Here is a 20,125-nt window from a genome sequence, read left to right on the forward strand (position 1 = left end):
CTTTAAGGGTCACATTTATCCTACTGTATGTCCTGAATGTCTCAATGAACAGTGAGCAGGAAAAGAAAACATATTTTACTTGGCAGGGGAAATTAACTAACTAACTATTTCTGTTGTACATATTATGTCTCACTGCCAGTCTGACATGTGATGTGCACTGAAATGTGAAAATATGACTCATATGTTATTGTCTAAGAAATGCATTATTCAAATTGTTATAAGGAGGAAAAGATCAACGCAGTTATTGATACTATCAATTGTAATACTTGTAGAATAAGTATTTGTAAAGCAATAAATCAGAATTGCTTAGCATAGCATCACAGACCTAGATCAATACTATTCTACATAACAGTGAAAAAATAAACGCGTTGGTCATGTGCCTGTTGACTGCCCGGGTATATTTTAATAAAACTGACATTGATTCTCTGATCGAACTCAGAAAAAAGGAAACTTGCCATCAGAGCTGGTAAGGACAAAGACCTCAGCCTGGGTCTGTTTCTTGACACCAACAGTTTTGGGGAACCAGTGAAGATCAATAGGGTAAATTTCCTCTGGCAATTTGACAACTAGACTGGTCTCACTGGACAGCAGGTTCCATTTGAGGATCTGGTGGTCCTCACTGCATGAGTACAGTTCATCTGCTGTGGTCCAGCCAACACAGCTCACAAGTTCCTCATGTGATCTACTGTTAAGGAAAGGAATCAATGCGTGTTATTGTTTCAGTTACATTCACTTTTATTTGTAGAGTGCCAAATAACAACACTTTACACACAGGGACTTTACATAGACCCAGTGGCACAAGGGGGCATATCCTCATCAGTTTTATTTTTCTGCCCCCTCTGTATTAGCTTTAAACATCTATAGTATAGAAAATACTGTTATTAGTGCTCTGTTAGTTTCATGTGCTCTTCAGTAGCACACTAATTACAAATGAAACTTTGAAAAGATAGCTGCTATTTAGACTTTCTGAATATATTCCAATGTTAAATCAAGAGGTTCTGTTTTGTTACAGTAGTTGTCCCCTAACAATTGTTAAAAACCTGGTTCCAGGTGTGACTTAAATTTTACTTAAATTGCTCATATGAAATCTAATGCATTTAATAATCTTATCGGAAAAAAAGGAAGGAAATTGTAGTTTTGGCACAGAAGAGGATTCGGGTCAAGTCATACCATATTAGGAGTTAACCAATTACATCAAAAAGTCTAACAACGACGATTTTAACAATATTACTCTTTAAAACAACAAGGATATGTTTTGGTTCCTTTAAGAGCCATGTTTTCAGTCTCATCGTGGATGTTTGCTCTTGATCCCTAAACAGAGAAGACAATATATATTCAGTTATACCACCCTGTTATAAAGCAAACACACGGACAGAAACAATGCGGAGAATGAAACATTTAAATTAGTATAAACCGTACCCTGTAGATTAGACGAGGCTTCGGTGACAGCAGCAGTGGATGAAACAAGCGTCTGCAGTTGCTACGTTACCTACCACTGGTTGCTAACGGGAATCCTAGCTCAAAGTGCTACCTAGCTAAAACAGACACTGCTCTGTCGTTACCGACTGCACCGTGACACAGTCACAAATGTATGCGTGCCATATAGTCCAGCAAAAGACACTCGAGTCGAGTCATCATTACAGGACCAAAGGAAGTCTGTCTACAGCTGTCGAGCTCGCTTGAGTTATACAGGCTAACTTTTGGTAGCACTCTAATCTGGGTCATGCTAAGCAACGTGAGTTATCGCGAGAGTTGCAAATCTCACTCTTTTACAACCAACATGTTTTGTTATTTAAAAACACAAAGTATATATATATGTGTATATGAAATGAAGATACATTTTTTAAACTCGTGCTAAAGCACAATAACAGAAATCCACTGACCAACCGAATAACATTTCATGAAATATAAACTTATCGTCGGGGCGGGACTTCGTTCTACTGTAACCAGGCAACCGTTTGAATACGTAGAAACATCAGGGGTTGAATGTGACAATAACCATACAGAATATTATACAACTATGTGAAAGATGAGTTCTACTTTGTGTGTTTTCGCCTGGTTATTCTTATCGCATCGTCGTTGGTTTGGAGAAGGGCGGAGTTGGCTGCGTCCCCTTTTTTGAATTTCGTGTTTTTTCTCCCCCTCCTCCTTGCCCTTTGAACGTTCCATGGTGCCTTGCGTCAGTTGGTAACGAATTTGGTTCGACAGCGCAGTTTAGGCGCCATTTACAAGTTGGAGTTTTCAAGTGAGAGCGAGTCGGGATGACACGGGGCTGAGTATTTGTGGATATATTCGCCTGATTTTTGGATTTACGAACAGCGTTTTTAACCATAATTTGGTGCAGAGGAGTCTTTTCACAGACCTTGTTCACTTTGTGGAAGGTACAGCGGAACAGTTTGGCTAAGATCAGTGTCTGGGTTGTGTCTATTTGCTAAAATGCACAGCGTTAATTTCAAACAAGACTTAAGAAACAGCATGCTAATTTGACTTTCAATGGAGGAAAAAAAATATTGAGGAACTTTATCAGTATCCCGAAATGTAAAGAGAGTTACTTGTGTTTGAGGTTTTTAACCGCGTCGTTGTTGTTCTTCGTAGTTGGGCACTTTCATCGCTGTAACACCGCATTTCTGGTTGTATGAGCAGGAGTTTAGTATTGCGTTAAGCTTGTGCCTAACGATGTCTTTGTCTGGTTGACGTACACGACGTAACATTTACATGACATCGGCTGAAGTTGAGCGCACGTTTCAATTCCGATAACCCCGAACTGTGCGTACAGGAAACGTTACAGCGCTGCTTTAGCATTATACAGTTAGCCGATATGTTAGCTTTAGCTTCGCAGTGTATCTTGACGTCAGATACGATAGCGATATCATTCTACGACCAGAAAAAAGGGTGCGTTAACGTGGCAAAGTTGACGGCGCGTTCATATATAAATAGATATTTTTCTGACTTTAATAATTTGTCACAGATGGCGAGTCCAACTTAATTGTGCCTAACAGCGTTACAATCAGATTACACTGGCTGTTTGAATGTGCTTTCCTGTAAACTAGCGAGTTAGGTTGCCTCGTCTACACCTCCGCCCCCTACATGAAGTAGAGAGGATGAGAGCCTGATGTTGGTGTCACTTTTAGACTTCGATCCTTTTACGACGGTGTCCTCTCTCTAGATAGCCAGTCAGACAACCTATGCTAGTTTGGGGACTTGTGTGCATGATTTCTTTTTCCATATGGGTTCTTTTTTAGGATTTTTACAACATTACAGTGGTTGTTAAGCGTTCATGTTTGTAACGCGTAAATAAAATACCCCCATATGCACAAGGCTATTAAAGCTACGCTGTTAGAGGAGGAGACTGTGTATTTCAGTCTTAGAATACTATATACAGCTGTAAAATGACCTTTGTCAGACCAGAATATTTTTTTAAGCAACCTCTTATTTTTCAGGTCACACACTTGCATTTAAATGTTGAATGCATGTGTGTAAGATATACGTTCATTTACTTAAAAATAATGTACTGTTTAACCGGTATATGGACGACAGTGGGATCTGACTGGGGGTAATGATTAAAGACTTACAACAGGCTGCTGCTGCTTGTGTGACCGACCAAAAGTGGAGTTTGGGAGATGGACAAGCACCACTCATTATGGATTTATTTTATTTTATACCTATGACAGCCTTCAGATTTCAAATCATGCCATCCAAAACTGCAAAGAGCTCAACTGCCGCCGCTAAGCCAAGAGGGAAAGGGTCGCAGCCTCGGGATGACTCGGAGGACGAGCCTGATGTAGTAGCCCCTCAACAAACCAAGTCTAATGGCAGAGAGGAGGCACCGCAGACGACAACTGGCAAGTAACAAAGGGTGTTTTGATGTCTGTGAATCTAAATAAGTTGTGTTCACTCAGTGGTGTTGCGTGTTTTGCTGTACTGGTTGTTGTAGTAGTAGCCAATTGGCGCAGCTGTGAAGCTCTTTTTTTCCTCCTTTCTCGGTTTAATCTCAGTACGTAGTTAGAATGGCTGATGTATTTTTTCTTCTAAAGTTTCACTCATCAATAAACGTATGGTGATTTTTGAGATGATTTTGAATGCTTATTTGAGCGGACTTCTTCACCGAAGCTCCACGACAAACGAGGTAATTTAATTTCTATATTTGAGTGTTTTGTGTAGTTGGAGGAGAAGAAAAAAAATACTAAATTCGTGTAACTTGATATTAAATGATGTGAATGCGAGGCTTATAGGATGCACAGTGGCGTCAAGTGGTTGTTTGTGTTTTCATAGATGTATTCAGATGTTGTCTGAGGATATCAGTGACAAACATCGACCCCCTTCATTGGCTTGTTTATGCTTATGTGAGCACAATAGATTTTTGGACAGGTCGTTGTGACTTGGAAGTGATGGCTTCAACTTTAAATACATGTGCATTTTTTTTCGCTGCACGTTGTTTCCACGTCTGTGTTTGGACTTCCAGTTCAGTGTTTGATTGAAAATGTGACGTTAATGGTGGAAATTCACACTTGAGTTATTTACTGTCGACGAAATTAATGTGGGGCGCATCCACTCTCGTATCGACGCTTCTTGTGGACATCGTTTGTATAATAATGTGGCTCCGTCATAAGCGACCATGGTCTCTTTCTGTTTTTCTTTTTTATATGTACATATTTATGGGTCTATGTTTCTCAGAACAAAGACAAATAACGCCTGTCAACTTTTCTCCTCGGGAGTCGTTGTTTGACCGCTCTCGCGACTTTGCCTGTGTTTTTGTTTGTTTGTGTTTTTCTGCTCCACCACCCCTCCCCCACGCACCACTGTCCCCCACCTGAAACGACTCGCAGAGGGAATAAAAAGTTGCACTTTTTTTGTCATGCCACAGATCCGTCTCACGGAGAGGCTGCCGAGGCGGTTGATAACCGAAGTTTGGAGGAGATTCTCGGCAGCATCCCTCCACCCCCGCCCCCAGCAATGACCAATGAACCGGGCGCTCCTCGCCTCATGATTACACATTTAGTCAATCGCAACTTTAAATCGTACGCAGGCGAGCAGATACTGGGGCCTTTTCACAAGGTACGACCGAAACTACCCACAAATGTTCAATAGTATGTGTGTGCGTGGGAAGTGCTCTGTGTATGTGTTAAGATAACTGATGAGCCACCATTTGTGGTGTTTCTCAATTTAAAAAAAAAAAAAAAAGAAATATTTGTTTAAATAAAAATGTATTGTCTTGAGCTGTGTGTGGTTTTAAAAAGTAAAGAAAAAAATATATGGTTGTGTGATAACATTTATTGAGATAAAAATTATTTTAAATTGGGGAATTGGAAAACACACTCCTCCATTTTGATTTAGTGAATGTATCTTACACAGGGTAGTGATCTAATGGTGTGCTGGCATTTCTCTTAAATTATGTCTGTCTTTGAAACTTATGCTTTTCACCTTCCTCTGATCCCCCATTTGTTTAGCAAATGTATGTTTATTAAAATAATCCTTAACTACACCCACTCATCCTACAGCATCCAGCACAATCTTATTGTGCTTAAATGTTAAGATATGCCTTCTAATGTTATTAAATTTATGGTAGTTGTGTTTGGATGCAGTATTTATTTATATCTCTATTGTATTTAATTTTTTATTATTATTGTTATTCTCTCTCTTGCCTTTCTCTCAGCGCTTTTCCTGCATCATTGGTCCAAATGGAAGTGGGAAGTCCAATGTGATAGATTCAATGCTGTTTGTGTTTGGATACAGAGCTCAAAAGATCAGATCAAAAAAGCTCTCAGTGCTGATTCACAGCTCTGATAAACACAAAGATGTCCAAAGCTGCACTGTGGAGGTGCATTTTCAAAAGATCATTGACAAGGTATATATATATATATATTTATACATATACAGTTGTGCATATCATGGATCTAATTGAAATGAGTGATGAGAAATACTTTCTAAAACACTTTTGTTTTTCTTGAATTAAAAAAAAAAAATCTTGATGTGCTCATGTGATGATATTGATACTTATCACACCAGTGACTAAACTCACATTGGAATCAGTCATGAGAGTTGCAGCCTAAACACCCACACATACCATAGTCAATTCATAATGTGATAGAAGTGATTGTGCTATTTTGAGTAATTTATAAATAAAATGTCAAGTGACTGCTCTACTAAATTTATTTTACTGTGGAAAGTCAGTAAAATAGGTGAGAGTATTAAAAGTCAAATCAATAGCATTTGGTCACATAATGTCACAACTATATGTAGTTCAGAGAATCAGAAGGGTTTTTATGTGTGATCTTCCACATTAGGTGTAAGTGTTACCCTGATCACTGTTAAATGTACTTGTCATTCTGTTTGTTAAAGCAGAAAAATTTAATTTGAGTTTTTGAACCTACAATGTAATTTTTGAACTTTACTGGTAGCACAATCTTTCATTTTTGACACTTATATATATATATATAATATTTTCAGGAAGTGGTCTAGTTAACTTAAATGATATACTTAAACATATTTTAATGAAATGTCTTTTTTTTACCCCAATTGAATACAGATATATATATGTATACTATAAAATGTTATTTTTTTTACCCCAAATGTAACAAGATAGAAAACACTAACAATATTGATTTTTCTATCTTTATTTATTTATTGTTGGTTTAGTTAGCTTAGATCTGTTGTGTGCTTTTCGAGCGGGCCTTCTTGATGGAGACTGTTTTCTTCTAACCATCCTCGGCTTATTTGTCAGTATTGCAAGTGTTATCATTTGATGTGTGCAGCTATTTTGAGTTTCTTCTGAACTGTTGTGCTCTAAGCTGCTCTCTCTTCTACCCCTCCCCCCTCTGAGCCAGGAAGGAGATGACTACGAAGTTATTCCCAACAGCAAGTTCTATGTTTCCAGGACTGCCAACAAAGACAATTCCTCAGCCTACTATATTGATGGCAAGAAAGCCACATTCAAAGAAGTGGGTGCCTTACTCCGAAGCCATGGTATTGACCTAGACCACAACAGATTTCTGATCTTACAGGTAATTGTAATTTTATTTTATGTATGTTCCTTCTTAACTGTTAGTCAGCTTTATTTTCTTCTCTTTCTTTTTTTAAAAAAAAGAAAAATCCCTGCTGTGATCATCCCATTCTGGCACATAATTCCTGCTCTTCTCCCTCTGCCCAGTTCCCAATTTTCTTTTAAATCAAATGTTTTGTGGCTACCTCAAAGCCAAGCCTTTCTTTGGGAGTAACCTGTTGCACTGGAATTGGAAGGGAGAGCGTGTGCCCTCTGCCAGCCCTTAGACTGCTATAGCAGCGCATCATGGTTTGAAACAATGTGGTAAAGTTGCGAACCATAATTTGCTGCTGTAGAATTTTAAGGAATAAATGCAGTTTTGTTGTTACATGGACCTGGACATGAGGAGGTGTATTCAACACATTTAGTTAAATGCAGGGTAATCTTTGATTGGGTTGACCAACCAGAGGGGACAGGTTGGATCTCCTTTCCCCTCTCTTCCCCTCCCCCATGTACCTGCCACGCTTTAGCAGCACGTAAATATTGGCGTGTGAGAATAGACCCCAACCCCAATATTAGCAGTGCTGCTTCAGTGCGGCTGGACCAAACACCCTCCATTACCATGGCTTTAATATTGGTTCAACATTCTTTTTTTGATTTTTATGATTTTTCAAGTTTTTATGAATTTTTTAATAATTTTTATTTAGCATGATGTTGCGCTGAGTTTCCCGATAGTTCACTTGTTACATTCCTACCCCCTTCTGATTGTTTTACATAGTGTGTGACCTACCCATTATTACTGATTAACCCACTGTTTATGGGGATGACTCATGTAAAAGCAAAACAAAATGGCTGATTACTTAATTTTTTTTATTTTTTTTTTTATTTTATTACATTTTCAGTTGGTGTAGTTTAGTGAATATGTCCCCCCCTCCCCTCCCCCTGTGGTTTTGTGGTTAGTTGGTTGACTACATGTGTTGTGCTTGACTTGTTGCGTTAGCATGTGTGCATGTTCCATCTCATTCTCCTTGGATGTGAAAGAGTTGTGAAATATTCAGCTCCCTGTCTATGACATGGGCTGCATGACTATGAGAAGAGGTTTTAGCTTGTTCTCCAAGGTCACTTTTCCAGGCCTCTGGCTAAGGGGAAGCTGTCTATTTTGTGCTCTCAGTGCAGTGGATGACATGGGGGACATACCCCCCTCCCCCTGCTCTTCAGGCTTCTCCTTCCTTTCGTGTAAATATAAATAATATGTGAGCTCCCACCACAACGATTGTAATGTAATTTGTAGTTTTTATATATGTATCCATATATATAACTATAGAGAAATATTATTCAAATCCAGCCTAACTAAAAATTAATAAAAAGGGACCCTGGTCAGATAAGTTGATTATTACTCTAGAGATCTCCAATGTGGGGCCAAGTGTATACATGTAATACTTAGAAATTCATGAATGGTATAGCAGCCAATCACTGTATGGTGGGATGATAATATGTAAGTGCTGTATTAAATGTCCTAATGTATGTTAAAAATATGCCATTACACTATCTACTTATTAATGAGAATACATCATTTTTATGTTTGATAAAGTAGTCCATTATCTCGTTTTTACTTTGTTTCTCAGGTGGGGAAAATATTTTGTGGTTTATAGTACACTGTGTGAACGTGTGGTCAAAGGACACTTTGTCATCACAATTTATATATGGATTAACGTGTTATTGTAACGCTCTGTGTTTGCTGTGGATGATTGCATGCATGTCTACTCTGTCCATGTGGTGTCGTGGACCTTACGTAGGGTGAGGTGGAGCAGATTGCCATGATGAAGGCTAAAGGTCAGACAGAGCATGATGAGGGCATGCTGGAGTACCTGGAGGATATCATCGGCTCCTGTCGCCTGAAGGAGCCCATCCACACACTGGCCCGTCGCATTGAGCTACTGAATGAGCAGAGGGGAGAGAAGGTGACACACACTCATCATCAGTTAACCAGCTTTCCCTACTACCGTGTCCTGACTCTGTAGACTATAGAGGTATTTTTAATGTGATTGTATGTTTAGATACTTTTGATGCAGAGATGAAACTAATAACTAGGTTGGTATTATACTATGCCAACTACTTCCCACATACTTGCATAAGAAACATCAAGTAGCATCTTTAATTAGAAGATGTTTTTTTAATTTCAGTTGAAAAATTTTAATAATAATAATAGTGTACAACTGTCATTGGAAATAACAAGGTACAATGTATTTGAAAAGATGAATAATATAGTTTTTCTGAAACGTGGGAGTAATATTTATTATGTCATCTCCTGATATCTATTATTGCATTGTGTTTACTCTTCTAGCTAAACCGAGTAAAGCTTGTGGAAAAGGAGAAAAATGCTTTGGAAGGTGAAAGGAACAAAGCTGTGGAGTTCCTCACCCTGGAGAATGACATTTTTAAACACAAGAATCATCTTTGCCAATATTATGTGTGAGTGCACAATATCTTTTTTTTGTTTTTGACAAATTCACCATTCAGTTTATGTAGAGCCAGCAGAGGCATAATAAGAGAGAACCTTTCACAAGGGTAGTGTGACCTTTTGATGTGTAAATAACATCTTATCTCTCACTGTTTGTCTTGATTTTTATATTGCCTTCAGTCACGATCTACAGAAGCGTGTGGTGGATAAAGAGCAGGAAAAGCAGAAGATTTTGGAGGACACCAAGGAACTCATGGAGAAAACTGCAAAGATCTCACAGGAGATGGAGAAAATGAACGAAGAGCTAAAAAATGTGGAGAAGTATGACTTTTTTGTTCTTTCCTTCTGCTTAGTGCACTTAGAGCTTATTCTGATTCACTTATAATGAGGATGTTGTCAGGGTCTGACTTGCTCTAAACATTAGTGTTAGGAGGCAACATTTCAGTTCAGGCTTCTCAACATGTCTTTCTTAAAATCTGAATATTGTTGCTTTGTTCTTGTACAAATTTTTTATTGAGAACTGAATTTGTTTATTTTATTCTAATTATGTATTTGATTGTTAAACGGCTGATGTGAATGTACTGGGTAAAAAAAAATGGTTTTCCTCCTCCAGGAAACAAAATAAGCTCAACAAGTACATTGAGACTCAGAAGCAGAAGTTCACCCAGCTGGACCTGCAGGATGTTGAAGTGCGTGAGAAGATTAAACACTCCAAGAGCAAGAACAAGGAACTGCAGAAGCAGCTGGAAAAGGACAAAGAAAAGGTGTGTTAGCCTTTATATCATGGTCCACTATTGTACAGTTCAACTTACTTACATTCATTTGTCATAAACATTTGCTGCTCTCTTGCAGTTTGGTCCGATTGTTTCTGTTTGACAGTATCACAGTGGGTCTTCTTACATCGTCTTCAGAGGCTTACACATTTGTTGGTAGAGAATTTCTAAATTTGCGTATATTTAAACTCAAGGTTACTTGTTTGTTTTTTAAAATGAGAAGCTTATGTCATATTTAAGCAATATATTGTGACACTAGTCTCTGAATTTGTCACAACATGTAAGAATTATGGGCATTAAAATATAATTCCTGTTGCTCATAGGAAATAAAAGCACTGATGTTTTGTGGTATGGAGGGAAATGGTGAGGATAAACTCAAACTACATTTTAACTTTAATTTATGTGACACTATTGATGTTGAGTGATTGTTTTCCCTACAAAGCAACATCACCTTACAGGTTTGTGTTTTACAGTTGTCCACAGAGCTATAAAAGAATTTCCTTCTATTTTTGTGAAAATTAAGCCCTCTCATTTTTATCAATTTAATACATTTAGTGTTTTTCCTTTACACAAGGCATGGCTTCTAATATAGATTTTTTTTTCTTTTTTCTTTTCTTTTTAATAAATGTGACTTGATGGCAAAAACAAGGCTCGAGTCAGTGAAATTGTGAAATCTTACTGTCATGATGTTAAATATGACTGAAAAAAAACCCTGCTGTGTCATTTGTAAAAGTGTGGAAAACAAGTAAATATAATAATCCATGTATTGCCTCTAAAATGAATTGATATAATTGAGAGAGATAAAAAAATGGATCAGATTTTATCAGTCAGTGAAATTTTATGGCAGGAAGGCCTGCCTGCCCCGAATTAACCACTAGGGGGCTGTGAGGTATCACACAAGTTTATTCTTCATGAGTGTTTGTGTGTGCCGTTTCACTCTTAATCAGGTTCCTCTCTCTTGGGCTAATGTTTCTCTAACTTGTGCACTTACTGAAAAAAGTTTGCATGCAGACCTAGAGTGAAGAGTCACCCTCACTGTAGATACACCTTCTCCTACCACCTACAAAGGCTGTACTCTGGACATGTCTGAGGGGGAGCTGGGCAGAGGCAGGCAGACCTCTGGGGAGCAGTGTTCTGCTGGGTGGCAGTCAACTATGGCCTGGCTTGTGTAACACTCCCAGCAGCCATATTCACATTTCACCTGCAGTTAACCCTACAAAACATAGACTATATTCACACACACACAGACCATTCCTTCCCTTGTTTCAGCACTGCCAAGCATTGTGTCAGTTTTCAATGTGTTTATAGTTTGTTACAGTTGTGTGTTTTGATCTGCTTCTGAATGTGTGGCACAGTTGCTTGTAACTGATACTGGCAAAAAAAAAGCACATTCGATCCACTTACTTCATACCTCGTTTTCAGAAAGTCATTACTAATCTCTTTCATCTAATCTCATTGAAGAATTAAAGTCCTATTGGTCTGCGGTCAGCAGGAGTGTGTATTAATGGACTGTGTCTTCAGTCTCAACAGGTGTAGCTCCTGCTGTTGTTTAGAAACCAGTCCGACACATCTCGTCTGTTTTTGTTTGTTTTCCTGTCTGGTTCGTCTTCCAGCTGGAGAAAGTGCGCAGTGTACCAGCCAACAGTGAAAAGGCCATCTCTGATGCAACAGTTCGCAAGGAAGAGCTGGAGCAGCAGAAGGTAAAAGAGGAGGACAAACTTAAGGAGGTCATGGAGAGTCTGAAAGAAGAGACCAGTGGCTTGCAGCAGGACAAAGAGGTGTGTGCACCTTGGTGCTTGCTTTCTTTAACTCAATATAGAAAACGTTTCAGATTGTTTCTATAAAATTCCTCATTTCACAATCCTTACATCTCATCTTGTATTGTCCAGACCAAAGAGAAAGAGCTGATGGAGCTCAGCAAGGCTGTAAATGAAACCCGTTCCCGTATGGACCTGGCTCAGTCGGAGCTTGACATCTACTTGAGCCGTCACAACACAGCTTTGACGCAGCTTAACACAGCCAAACAAACGCTTCAAACCACCTCAGACACTCTGCGAGAGCGCCGCGCTGCCATCAAAGATTTAGAAGTCAAAATACCACAGACAGAACAGGAACTCAAGAAGGTAAAACTAAATACAAGAGTGTTGTTAAGATGGCATTTTGTCACAAGTTGTGATGGAACCTAGAGTACTAACTACACATCTGCCCACAGGGTATTGAGATTTGTATGAACCTTTTCCTGAAATGCTTTCCCCTCTGAAGGATGAAGCGGAGCTCGAGCAGCTGATGAAGGTCGATAACAGCACCAGAGAAGTAGTGAGGGAAATGAGGCAGAAGGTAGATGAAGCCAAGAGTTCTCTGTCCTCCAACCGCAGTCGAGGAAAGGTCCTGGATGCCCTCATGCAGCAGAAGAAGAGGGGCACAATCCCTGGCATCTTGGGAAGATTGGTAAAAAGCCATACGTGAATATACAAGAGCTACTGAAAAAGAAGTCATGTAGCTGTGTTTCATTTGACTTTTAATTTTTTTTATTGCTCATTTGTGTTTCTAGGGAGACCTTGGTGCCATCGATGAGAAGTATGACGTGGCCATTTCCTCGAGTTGTGGTGCTCTGGATAACATTGTGGTGGATACAATTGACACGGCTCAGAAATGTGTAACGTTCCTCAAAGAACAGAACATCGGGGTTGCCACCTTCATTGGTCTGGACAAGGTAAAGTAAGACGTACTAAATCAACAGGTTGTCTTTGAAAAGCTTCTTTAACCTTAACAGAAATGTCTGATAAAATGAACGTGTTATTTAATAACTCCCTCTTTCTCTTGGCCTCCTTTTTCCAGATGAAGGTGTGGGAAAAGAACATAGCTCCCATTAATACTCCAGAGAACTGCCCTCGTCTCTTTGACATGGTGCGAGTGAAAGATCAGAGTGTGCTGCCAGCTTTCTACTTTGCCCTGAGGGACACCCTGGTGGCCCAGGACATGGAGCAGGCTACACGTATGGCCTTCCAGAGAGAAAAGCGCTGGAGAGTGGTCACCCTAAAGGGACAGATCATTGAGATGGCTGGTGAGTGTTCTATAATGTATGTCATCTGTTTACACAGATCTATCAGTATTTATAAATTAGATAATCTTAACGTCCCTGTGGTCTGGTGTGTACTTCACAGGTACTATGACTGGAGGAGGAAGAGTGTTGAAGGGCAGGATGGGCTCTTCTATTGGCACCGAGGTCTCCCAACAGGAGGTGAGGTGAAATTAAATAAGTATAAAATTGATTCTCACTTGTTTATTTGACTTGACACGTTCATGTACTTTTTACATGTAATGTTTGTAAAAAGGAAACCAATCTTTTAATTTTAACATATTAGATTAGACTGTGTCTGCTCCTCAGAAAACATTTCTGTAGTTTGCATTTATTGAGGCCATAGACTGTGTGAAAAAGTGGAAATAGCCTGGCGATTTGAAATGTAGGACATAAGTAATAGTTAGCCACCAGGGGGCGACTAAATAACTCCTGAGCAGTTTCAACTAGTTTCAACTCTTCTTCAATAGAACATAATATTTTTCCCATTTAAAAGGTAAATAGAAGAAGTATCGCAGCACAAATAAGTGGACACAAGGGTGATGGACACACAGGAGGGATTGGCTGTGAATTTCAGTTTTATCAACAACAATGGTTTGTTTTGCCACCAAAGGATTACATTAATCTTTATACACAAGCTATGCTGTAAGCTAATAATGCACCAACAATGATTATACACAGTCATGTGACCGATATAGGATACAAAATAGGATAAAGATCAATGTTAAATTATTAATATGCATGTGATTCACTCTCAGTGGAGACATACTTACTTTGTCCACATTTGGTGAAACAAGTTTCATAACTGTTTCCTGCTGTAAACTAAGAACATTTTACCTTGCACTTGAAGTGAGTTTGAGACGTCGGCCCTCTTCTGTCAGACAAACCACCACAGCAGGCCATTAGTGTACAAGACGTGATGATTTTCATGTGTTTTCTGCAGCTCGATCGTATGGAGAACAAGCTGAATGAGAAAGTGTTGAAGCTTCAGGGCTGCCAGGAGAGGAAGCTGCAGCTGGAGGAGAACATCCAGCGCCTGCGGCCACAGCTCCGAGACATGAAGAACACTCTGGAAAAATATGCCAACAGCATGACTGTACGTCAGAAACACATTCATCATTTGGTGATCTAGTCAACTCTCTTTGCAGTGAGCACACCTGTGTGTAACAGAGTATTTTCCCCGTTACTTTCCTCAGAGTCTTGCTGAACAGGAAACTCACTTGAAAATTCAGATCAAGGAACTCCAGGCTAACGTGCTGGCAGCTGCTCCAGACAAGGCCAAACAGAAGCAGATGGAGAAGAGCCTGGAGGCCTTCAAAAAAGGTAGGACCCTCCTGTAAACGGGAAAGAAACCACTGAGAACAATATTGTTGTTAGCTGATGAATACCAAATATAATGGAATGTGCAGCAAATGGCAATGACACCACAGTCACCATCCTTGCTAACTAGTAGTTAGTAGTACTAAATATTCCCTCCTCACTCTGATGTTTTGTAGATGTTTGCCCCTGGAATTTACAGCAGAAAGGGCAGTAAATTAGATAAAATAATGAATAATAATTAGAAATGATCCATTACCTTGACTAGAAATACAGAGTGTTGGAAAATGTACTTGCAGGTTAATCTCACTTTGGAACACGAATATTGCTTTTCTATCTCACCATCCATCGTTGCTCTGTTTTCTCCCCACCTTGCTTTCTCAGACTATGAGGCAGCATCCAATAAGGCTGGGAAGGTGGAAAACGAGGTAAAGAGACTCCACAACCTGATTGTCGAAATCAACAGCCACAAGCTGAAGGCTCAGCAGGACAAGCTAGACAGGGTCAACAAGGAGCTGGACGACTGCTCGTCCACCATAACCAAGGCCAAAGTAGCCATAAAGACAGCTGACCGGTGAGGTTAATTTCATTTAAGCTGTCATTTAGTCAGTGAGATTCTTATTTACATTTCTTAACTGTCTTTGAAAAGTGTTTAAATATATATATATATATATATATAGTTATTAGCTTAACATTTATTTCCAGGGTTTTATTTTACGAGTTATGAATACCTGATGTGATAAAAGGTTGTGGAGGCTTGTTTCATGGTTTCAGTCTTAGGTTTAGATTTGTTTCAGCCCTGAAAGTCTTTTCTCTTGTGTCTGTTACTGCTGAGTGTCTGGAAAACCAATCATCAACATTTTTGTCTTTGTGATGCTAACACTAGTGCCAGGTCTGTGCCTCTTTGGTCTCTGTTCTTCATGATTATTGCCATTGCTTTGTTTTGACTTGATCAGTGTTGAGGCAGTAGCGTGTAAAGCAAGCACTCTCTCTCTCATTGGTATCTGTAGCTGGAAAAGAGAGATTGATCATGTGACCACAGAACAGGCTGGAAGTCGTCTGTGGCAAAAATGTGTGATGTGGTTTGTTTGGCTCGATTCTGTGTCCAGTCAATTCAGAACACAGTGGAGCTTGTGAAGTGAAGGTGCTGAGGCAGCAGCGTGTTTGACAGCAAGTCTTGCTTTGTCTCAGGAGAACAGTGCAGATCTATCCAAAAGCTGCCCAGTCATGTTTGAATTAAGTCAACATAAATCAGGAGGATCTTGCCAAATCCTTTATTACTTCTCCAAATACTTTTTGGTTAAATTGACCCTAAACTAGAGTACTGAGCAGAAGTCTTAGGCCACTATTAGATTTGTTGTTTTAGCAATGCTAGAATGATCATATAGTATTTAATATTCTCGTTTCATTTCCTTCCGTATGCAGAATGACCATAAATGCCTGAGTGGCTGCTTGCAGAAGTATATAAAATAAATGAAAGAATGCTGAATGTGGGTGTATTTTCCTGTCCATGTCTCCTCTATAGTAACCTTAAGAAGTGTGAGGAGAGTGTGGACCGTGTGAAGCTTGAGCAGGAGGAGAATGACAAGTCGATGGCTGAGCTCACAGAACAACTGAAGAAACTTGAGGATGAGGCTGGAGAAATTATGAAAGCCTGTCAGGAGGCCGAGGTCAGCACACTTCACTTCATGTTCAATAAGAATTTTTTTTTCTGCTTCGATTAAACATTCTCAGCAGCTCTTTCTTTTAAATGTAGATAATCGAGTGGTGTTGTTTTTTAAGTATAACAAGCTCTCTGATTTTTAGGCTTCTTGAAAGTTATTATTTTCAACAAAGAAATCATTAAAACAATAAGAGTAATTGGTTGATAAAAATGATCGCTAGTTTCAGATATCAGATATCTGCACTTAAATAAAATACAATTTATTATTTAACGTAACATTTTACATTTTAAAAGCTGAGACTATTAGTTTAGTCAACGTAAACATTTAGGACCATGATTCTCGTCCCCCCTCTCCTCTGATTGCATCTCTGAAATGTAAATGCATTTAAACACTGACAGAAATAAAGGAACAACCTTTTGTTTTGTTTTGTGTTGACGTTTTCCTCGTTGTCTAGGCTGCACTTCCAGAGGTGCAGGAGCAATATCAGGGCGTGTTGAAGGACATAAAGGTGCTGCAGCAGCAGGAGCACGCCATGCAGGAGGAGTCACTCAGCGTCCGGTTCCGCATCGAGCAGATCGAGGCCAACATCACTGAACACAACAACAAGATTAAGTACTGGCACAAAGAGGTGGGTGTGGTATATATCAAAAATAACTATTAATTCAATCAGGTGATCGTATTCTTAGTAAAAAAAAAATCCCCTTATATTTTACACTCTGGACCTTGTATTGAGTTGTTGGAAGAAAGATGTCGACACTGGTGTTGGTGACTGTATATGAATTAACATTTATAACTGCTGACTATTGCTTGTTTGTGTTTAAGGCCGGTAAGTTGTCCCTTCATTCCATTGAAGACAAACCAGCAGAGGAACTCCCTGTTCTCACTGCTGCTGAACTTGAAGACATTCCTGATGCCAGTGTCATTATCAACAAGATAACCATGTTAGAGACCCCGTGTGCTCAGATGAAGCCCAATCTTGGAGCCATCGCCGAGTATAAGAAGAAGGTGTGAATATTTGTATTTGTATTTCTCCCTCTTACCCGTGGAAGTGGTCTTAATTAAAAGCTTAAAAATCTAACATTTATAATAAACTAAGCGCAGCTGAATTGTGTGTTTTTAGGAGGAGCTGTACCTGCAGCGTGTCGCTCAGCTGGACGAGATCACCACAGAGAGAGACAATTTCAAGCGTGGCTATGAGGACCTGCGCAAACAGCGCCTCAACGAGTTCATGACTGGGTTCAACATGATCACTAACAAACTGAAGGAAAACTACCAGATGCTTACACTGGGTGGCGACGCCGAGCTGGAGCTGGTAGACAGTTTAGACCCTTTCTCTGAGGGCATCAACTTCAGGTAACATTTTGGTTTTATTTTTGTGTCCTTCCAGTTGACATGCGTTTGTTTTTAATTAAACACAAATTCTATTTCCCACTTTTCTAGTGTTCGTCCTCCAAAGAAGAGTTGGAAGAAGATCTTTAATCTGTCCGGAGGAGAGAAAACACTCAGTTCTTTGGCTCTGGTGTTCGCTCTGCACCACTACAAACCTACACCTCTGTACTTCATGGACGAGATAGATGCTGCTCTTGATTTCAAGAACGTGTCCATTGTGGCCTGTTACATTTATGTGAGTATAGCCTGGTGGGTGTGATCTGTGACCAAACAAGCTGCAGGTTTCGCTTAAAGGTTTACAATCTCTGATGTTTACAGGCTGTTGTTTAGTAGCAGCGTTAATGTCCAAGTGATGAAAAATCTTAAAAGTTACTGTCCTTGAGGAAGCCTCTGAATAAGCTGACTGTCGTGGGTCTAGCTCTACCTATACTGTATTAATACTCTGGTACCACAATGGAAGGGTACTGAAAAATCTAAGTTTTCTCTCATATCATCCTCACCTCTGATTGGTTTCATTTTTCTGTGCAGGAGCAAACAAAGAATGCTCAGTTCATCATCATCTCTCTGAGGAACAACATGTTTGAGATCGCTGATCGGCTCATTGGCATCTACAAGACTCACAACACCACAAAGAGTGTGGGAATCAACCCCAAAACCATCGTGTTCAAAGAGCATGGCGCTGTCACTGCTTAAATCCGATTAATCTTTGCTGTCTTTTATTTTCCTTTTCACACATGTAAATATGTCTGTATCTTTATCTTTTACAATGGAAATGCTGCTATCATTTTACTGTCTGACTCAATAAATGTTTTCTATTAAGATATTTTCCTTCATTATTTTCATGATGTATTCATTGAAGTTTAATTACATTAATTAGTAAAGCGGCATCCTTACCTGTTCCCTTGCATTTCAAAGTCGGTACTGCGCACACACACTTGGTGTCACCCGCCAAGTTTGAAGCCTTTAAAGGAACCTGTTCAACAGATATGTGATTAACAAACATTTCATACATTTCTAATTCAAATTGGTGGGGGGATTCTTTTAACAAAAAAATAGACATTTGTCTAAAGTTAGTCTACATTCAGATTACATTCACAGACTTAATAATTTTGTTTAACTTTGACTGGATTTTTAAGTGTCTTAACAAGATGTCACTGCTCAGGTTTTATGTGGCACTTGCATGTCATATTTCACTCTACACACACAAAGTGTGCAATCGTGTTCATGGAGCTAACATCAACAAGAACTGGTGCCTAAACTTGTACACTGCATGGCTTACACATTGAATATGACAAACGCTAACATTTCAACAAATTTATGGTAACATTTTAAAATATATTTTAATCCAAAATGTATAAAACATGTAACCACTAAAAAGGTATTGCTAACATGTGTTGCATACGATTCATTCTGTAGTACAACTATTTCTGTAGAACAAGAGCACATTTGTAGATAAAGTGTCAGATGTATTGGTCCAGATGGACCAACAGGTCCACGGCAATAAAGCCATCAAGTGTGAGTAAGGTAAAGGTATCGTGGTGAGAGATACAGTGGAGAAGGAACATGATCTGTGGAAGCCTCCGGTGAAACCCACTGTGTCTGCTTCCATTCAGCAGGTTATACATTTCACACACTGCTCCCGTCGCTGTAAATAGTTTGTGTGTGTGTGTAAGAAGAGACACATGTAGCTGCACCGATGTCACCAGGGAAGCTACTGAAATGTCCCACTGCATGATGGGGAAAGTCAACTCCAGTCTCTGACAACAAATTTAAATGTAAAGCACATTTCTGCTTAGATTATGGCAAAGCAATGCTGAAAATGTATGGTTAGTGTTAGATGTAACACATTCTTAGTAGTTAGTTGGTACAAATCTACAGATTAAACACTTAATATCATAATCTGGTGTATGCAAAGTTGACACAGGGTGAAAGATGGAGTACACCCTCATCACAGGGCCAACACACACAGAGACAAAGAACCCCTCACGGTCAATTTAGAGCGTCCAAATAATCCACGCACACACAGGGAGAACCTGGGCCTTTTTGCTGTGAGACAATGGTGCTAACCACCATTCCACCGTGTCTGCTACGTCTGTGGCATTTAGATTGGAATGGTATGACTGAAAGATGGTCTTATATATTAACACATACAGTACATCATGTGCATGTAAAGCTCCAGCTTGTCCTGAATAAACCTGGTGTAATTGACTTTTTTCACAGCACAGATTTCTTAACCCTTTAACACCAAGCATATCGAAGACGACACATTTGCACAAGCGCACTTTGCATTACCATAATTACGCGATGGTATGTACTATTGGGAACAATTCCAACAGTTTCTGAAAGATGATAAGTTGCAAGTCAAAGCCAAATGTGGTTATTACGGTAATTCACTCACGCTGTTGCAGGAAGCTGGCGAATCAGCGTCTTTGTCACCAGAGAGGAGAGAATTGGAAAAAACAC

General features: G+C 39.4%; 2 protein-coding genes across 2 annotated transcripts in view; one reads left to right on the forward strand and one right to left on the reverse strand.

The window, feature by feature from the left end:
• ift80 (intraflagellar transport 80 homolog (Chlamydomonas)) overlaps positions 1-1,748 on the reverse strand; it is a 39,298-nt gene extending 37,550 nt beyond the window's left edge. Inside the window, exons 1-3 of the mRNA XM_044032328.1 lie at positions 1,420-1,748; positions 1,253-1,311; positions 456-677 (exon numbers count right to left, since the gene is read on the reverse strand). Coding sequence (XP_043888263.1) covers positions 456-677; positions 1,253-1,289 — 259 coding nt within the window. The 5' untranslated portion in view covers positions 1,290-1,311; positions 1,420-1,748. The remainder of the gene's footprint in view (positions 1-455; positions 678-1,252; positions 1,312-1,419) is intronic.
• Positions 1,749-2,203: 455 nt separating this feature from the next.
• On the forward strand, positions 2,204-18,481 carry smc4 (structural maintenance of chromosomes 4). The gene is made up of 24 exons (XM_044031763.1): positions 2,204-2,381; positions 3,672-3,842; positions 4,865-5,055; positions 5,654-5,845; positions 6,825-7,001; positions 8,776-8,940; positions 9,324-9,451; positions 9,621-9,761; positions 10,054-10,204; positions 11,827-11,991; positions 12,103-12,336; positions 12,476-12,661; positions 12,765-12,926; positions 13,052-13,277; positions 13,378-13,454; positions 14,236-14,388; positions 14,489-14,615; positions 14,994-15,183; positions 16,135-16,279; positions 16,728-16,901; positions 17,096-17,278; positions 17,394-17,626; positions 17,714-17,897; positions 18,191-18,481. The coding sequence occupies exons 2-24, from the start codon at positions 3,689-3,691 to the stop codon at positions 18,353-18,355; spliced, it is 3,903 nt and encodes a 1,300-aa protein (XP_043887698.1). The 5' UTR covers positions 2,204-2,381; positions 3,672-3,688; the 3' UTR covers positions 18,356-18,481.
• Positions 18,482-20,125: the final 1,644 nt, after the last annotated feature.

Source organism: Solea senegalensis, linkage group LG8, assembly GCF_019176455.1.
Source record: "Solea senegalensis isolate Sse05_10M linkage group LG8, IFAPA_SoseM_1, whole genome shotgun sequence".
Classification (NCBI taxonomy): Eukaryota; Metazoa; Chordata; class Actinopteri; order Pleuronectiformes; family Soleidae; genus Solea; species Solea senegalensis.

Excerpts from the sequence above, each read along its gene's own strand:
- smc4 (XM_044031763.1), top strand. The coding sequence starts at position 3,689 with ATGCCATCCAAAACTGCAAAGAGCTCAACTGCCGCCGCTAAGCCAAGA. Across the intron at positions 17,279-17,393 it reads TCGCCGAGTATAAGAAGAAG|GAGGAGCTGTACCTGCAGCG; the intron begins GTGTGAATATTT and ends GTGTGTTTTTAG. Across the intron at positions 17,898-18,190 it reads TTGTGGCCTGTTACATTTAT|GAGCAAACAAAGAATGCTCA; the intron begins GTGAGTATAGCC and ends TTTTCTGTGCAG.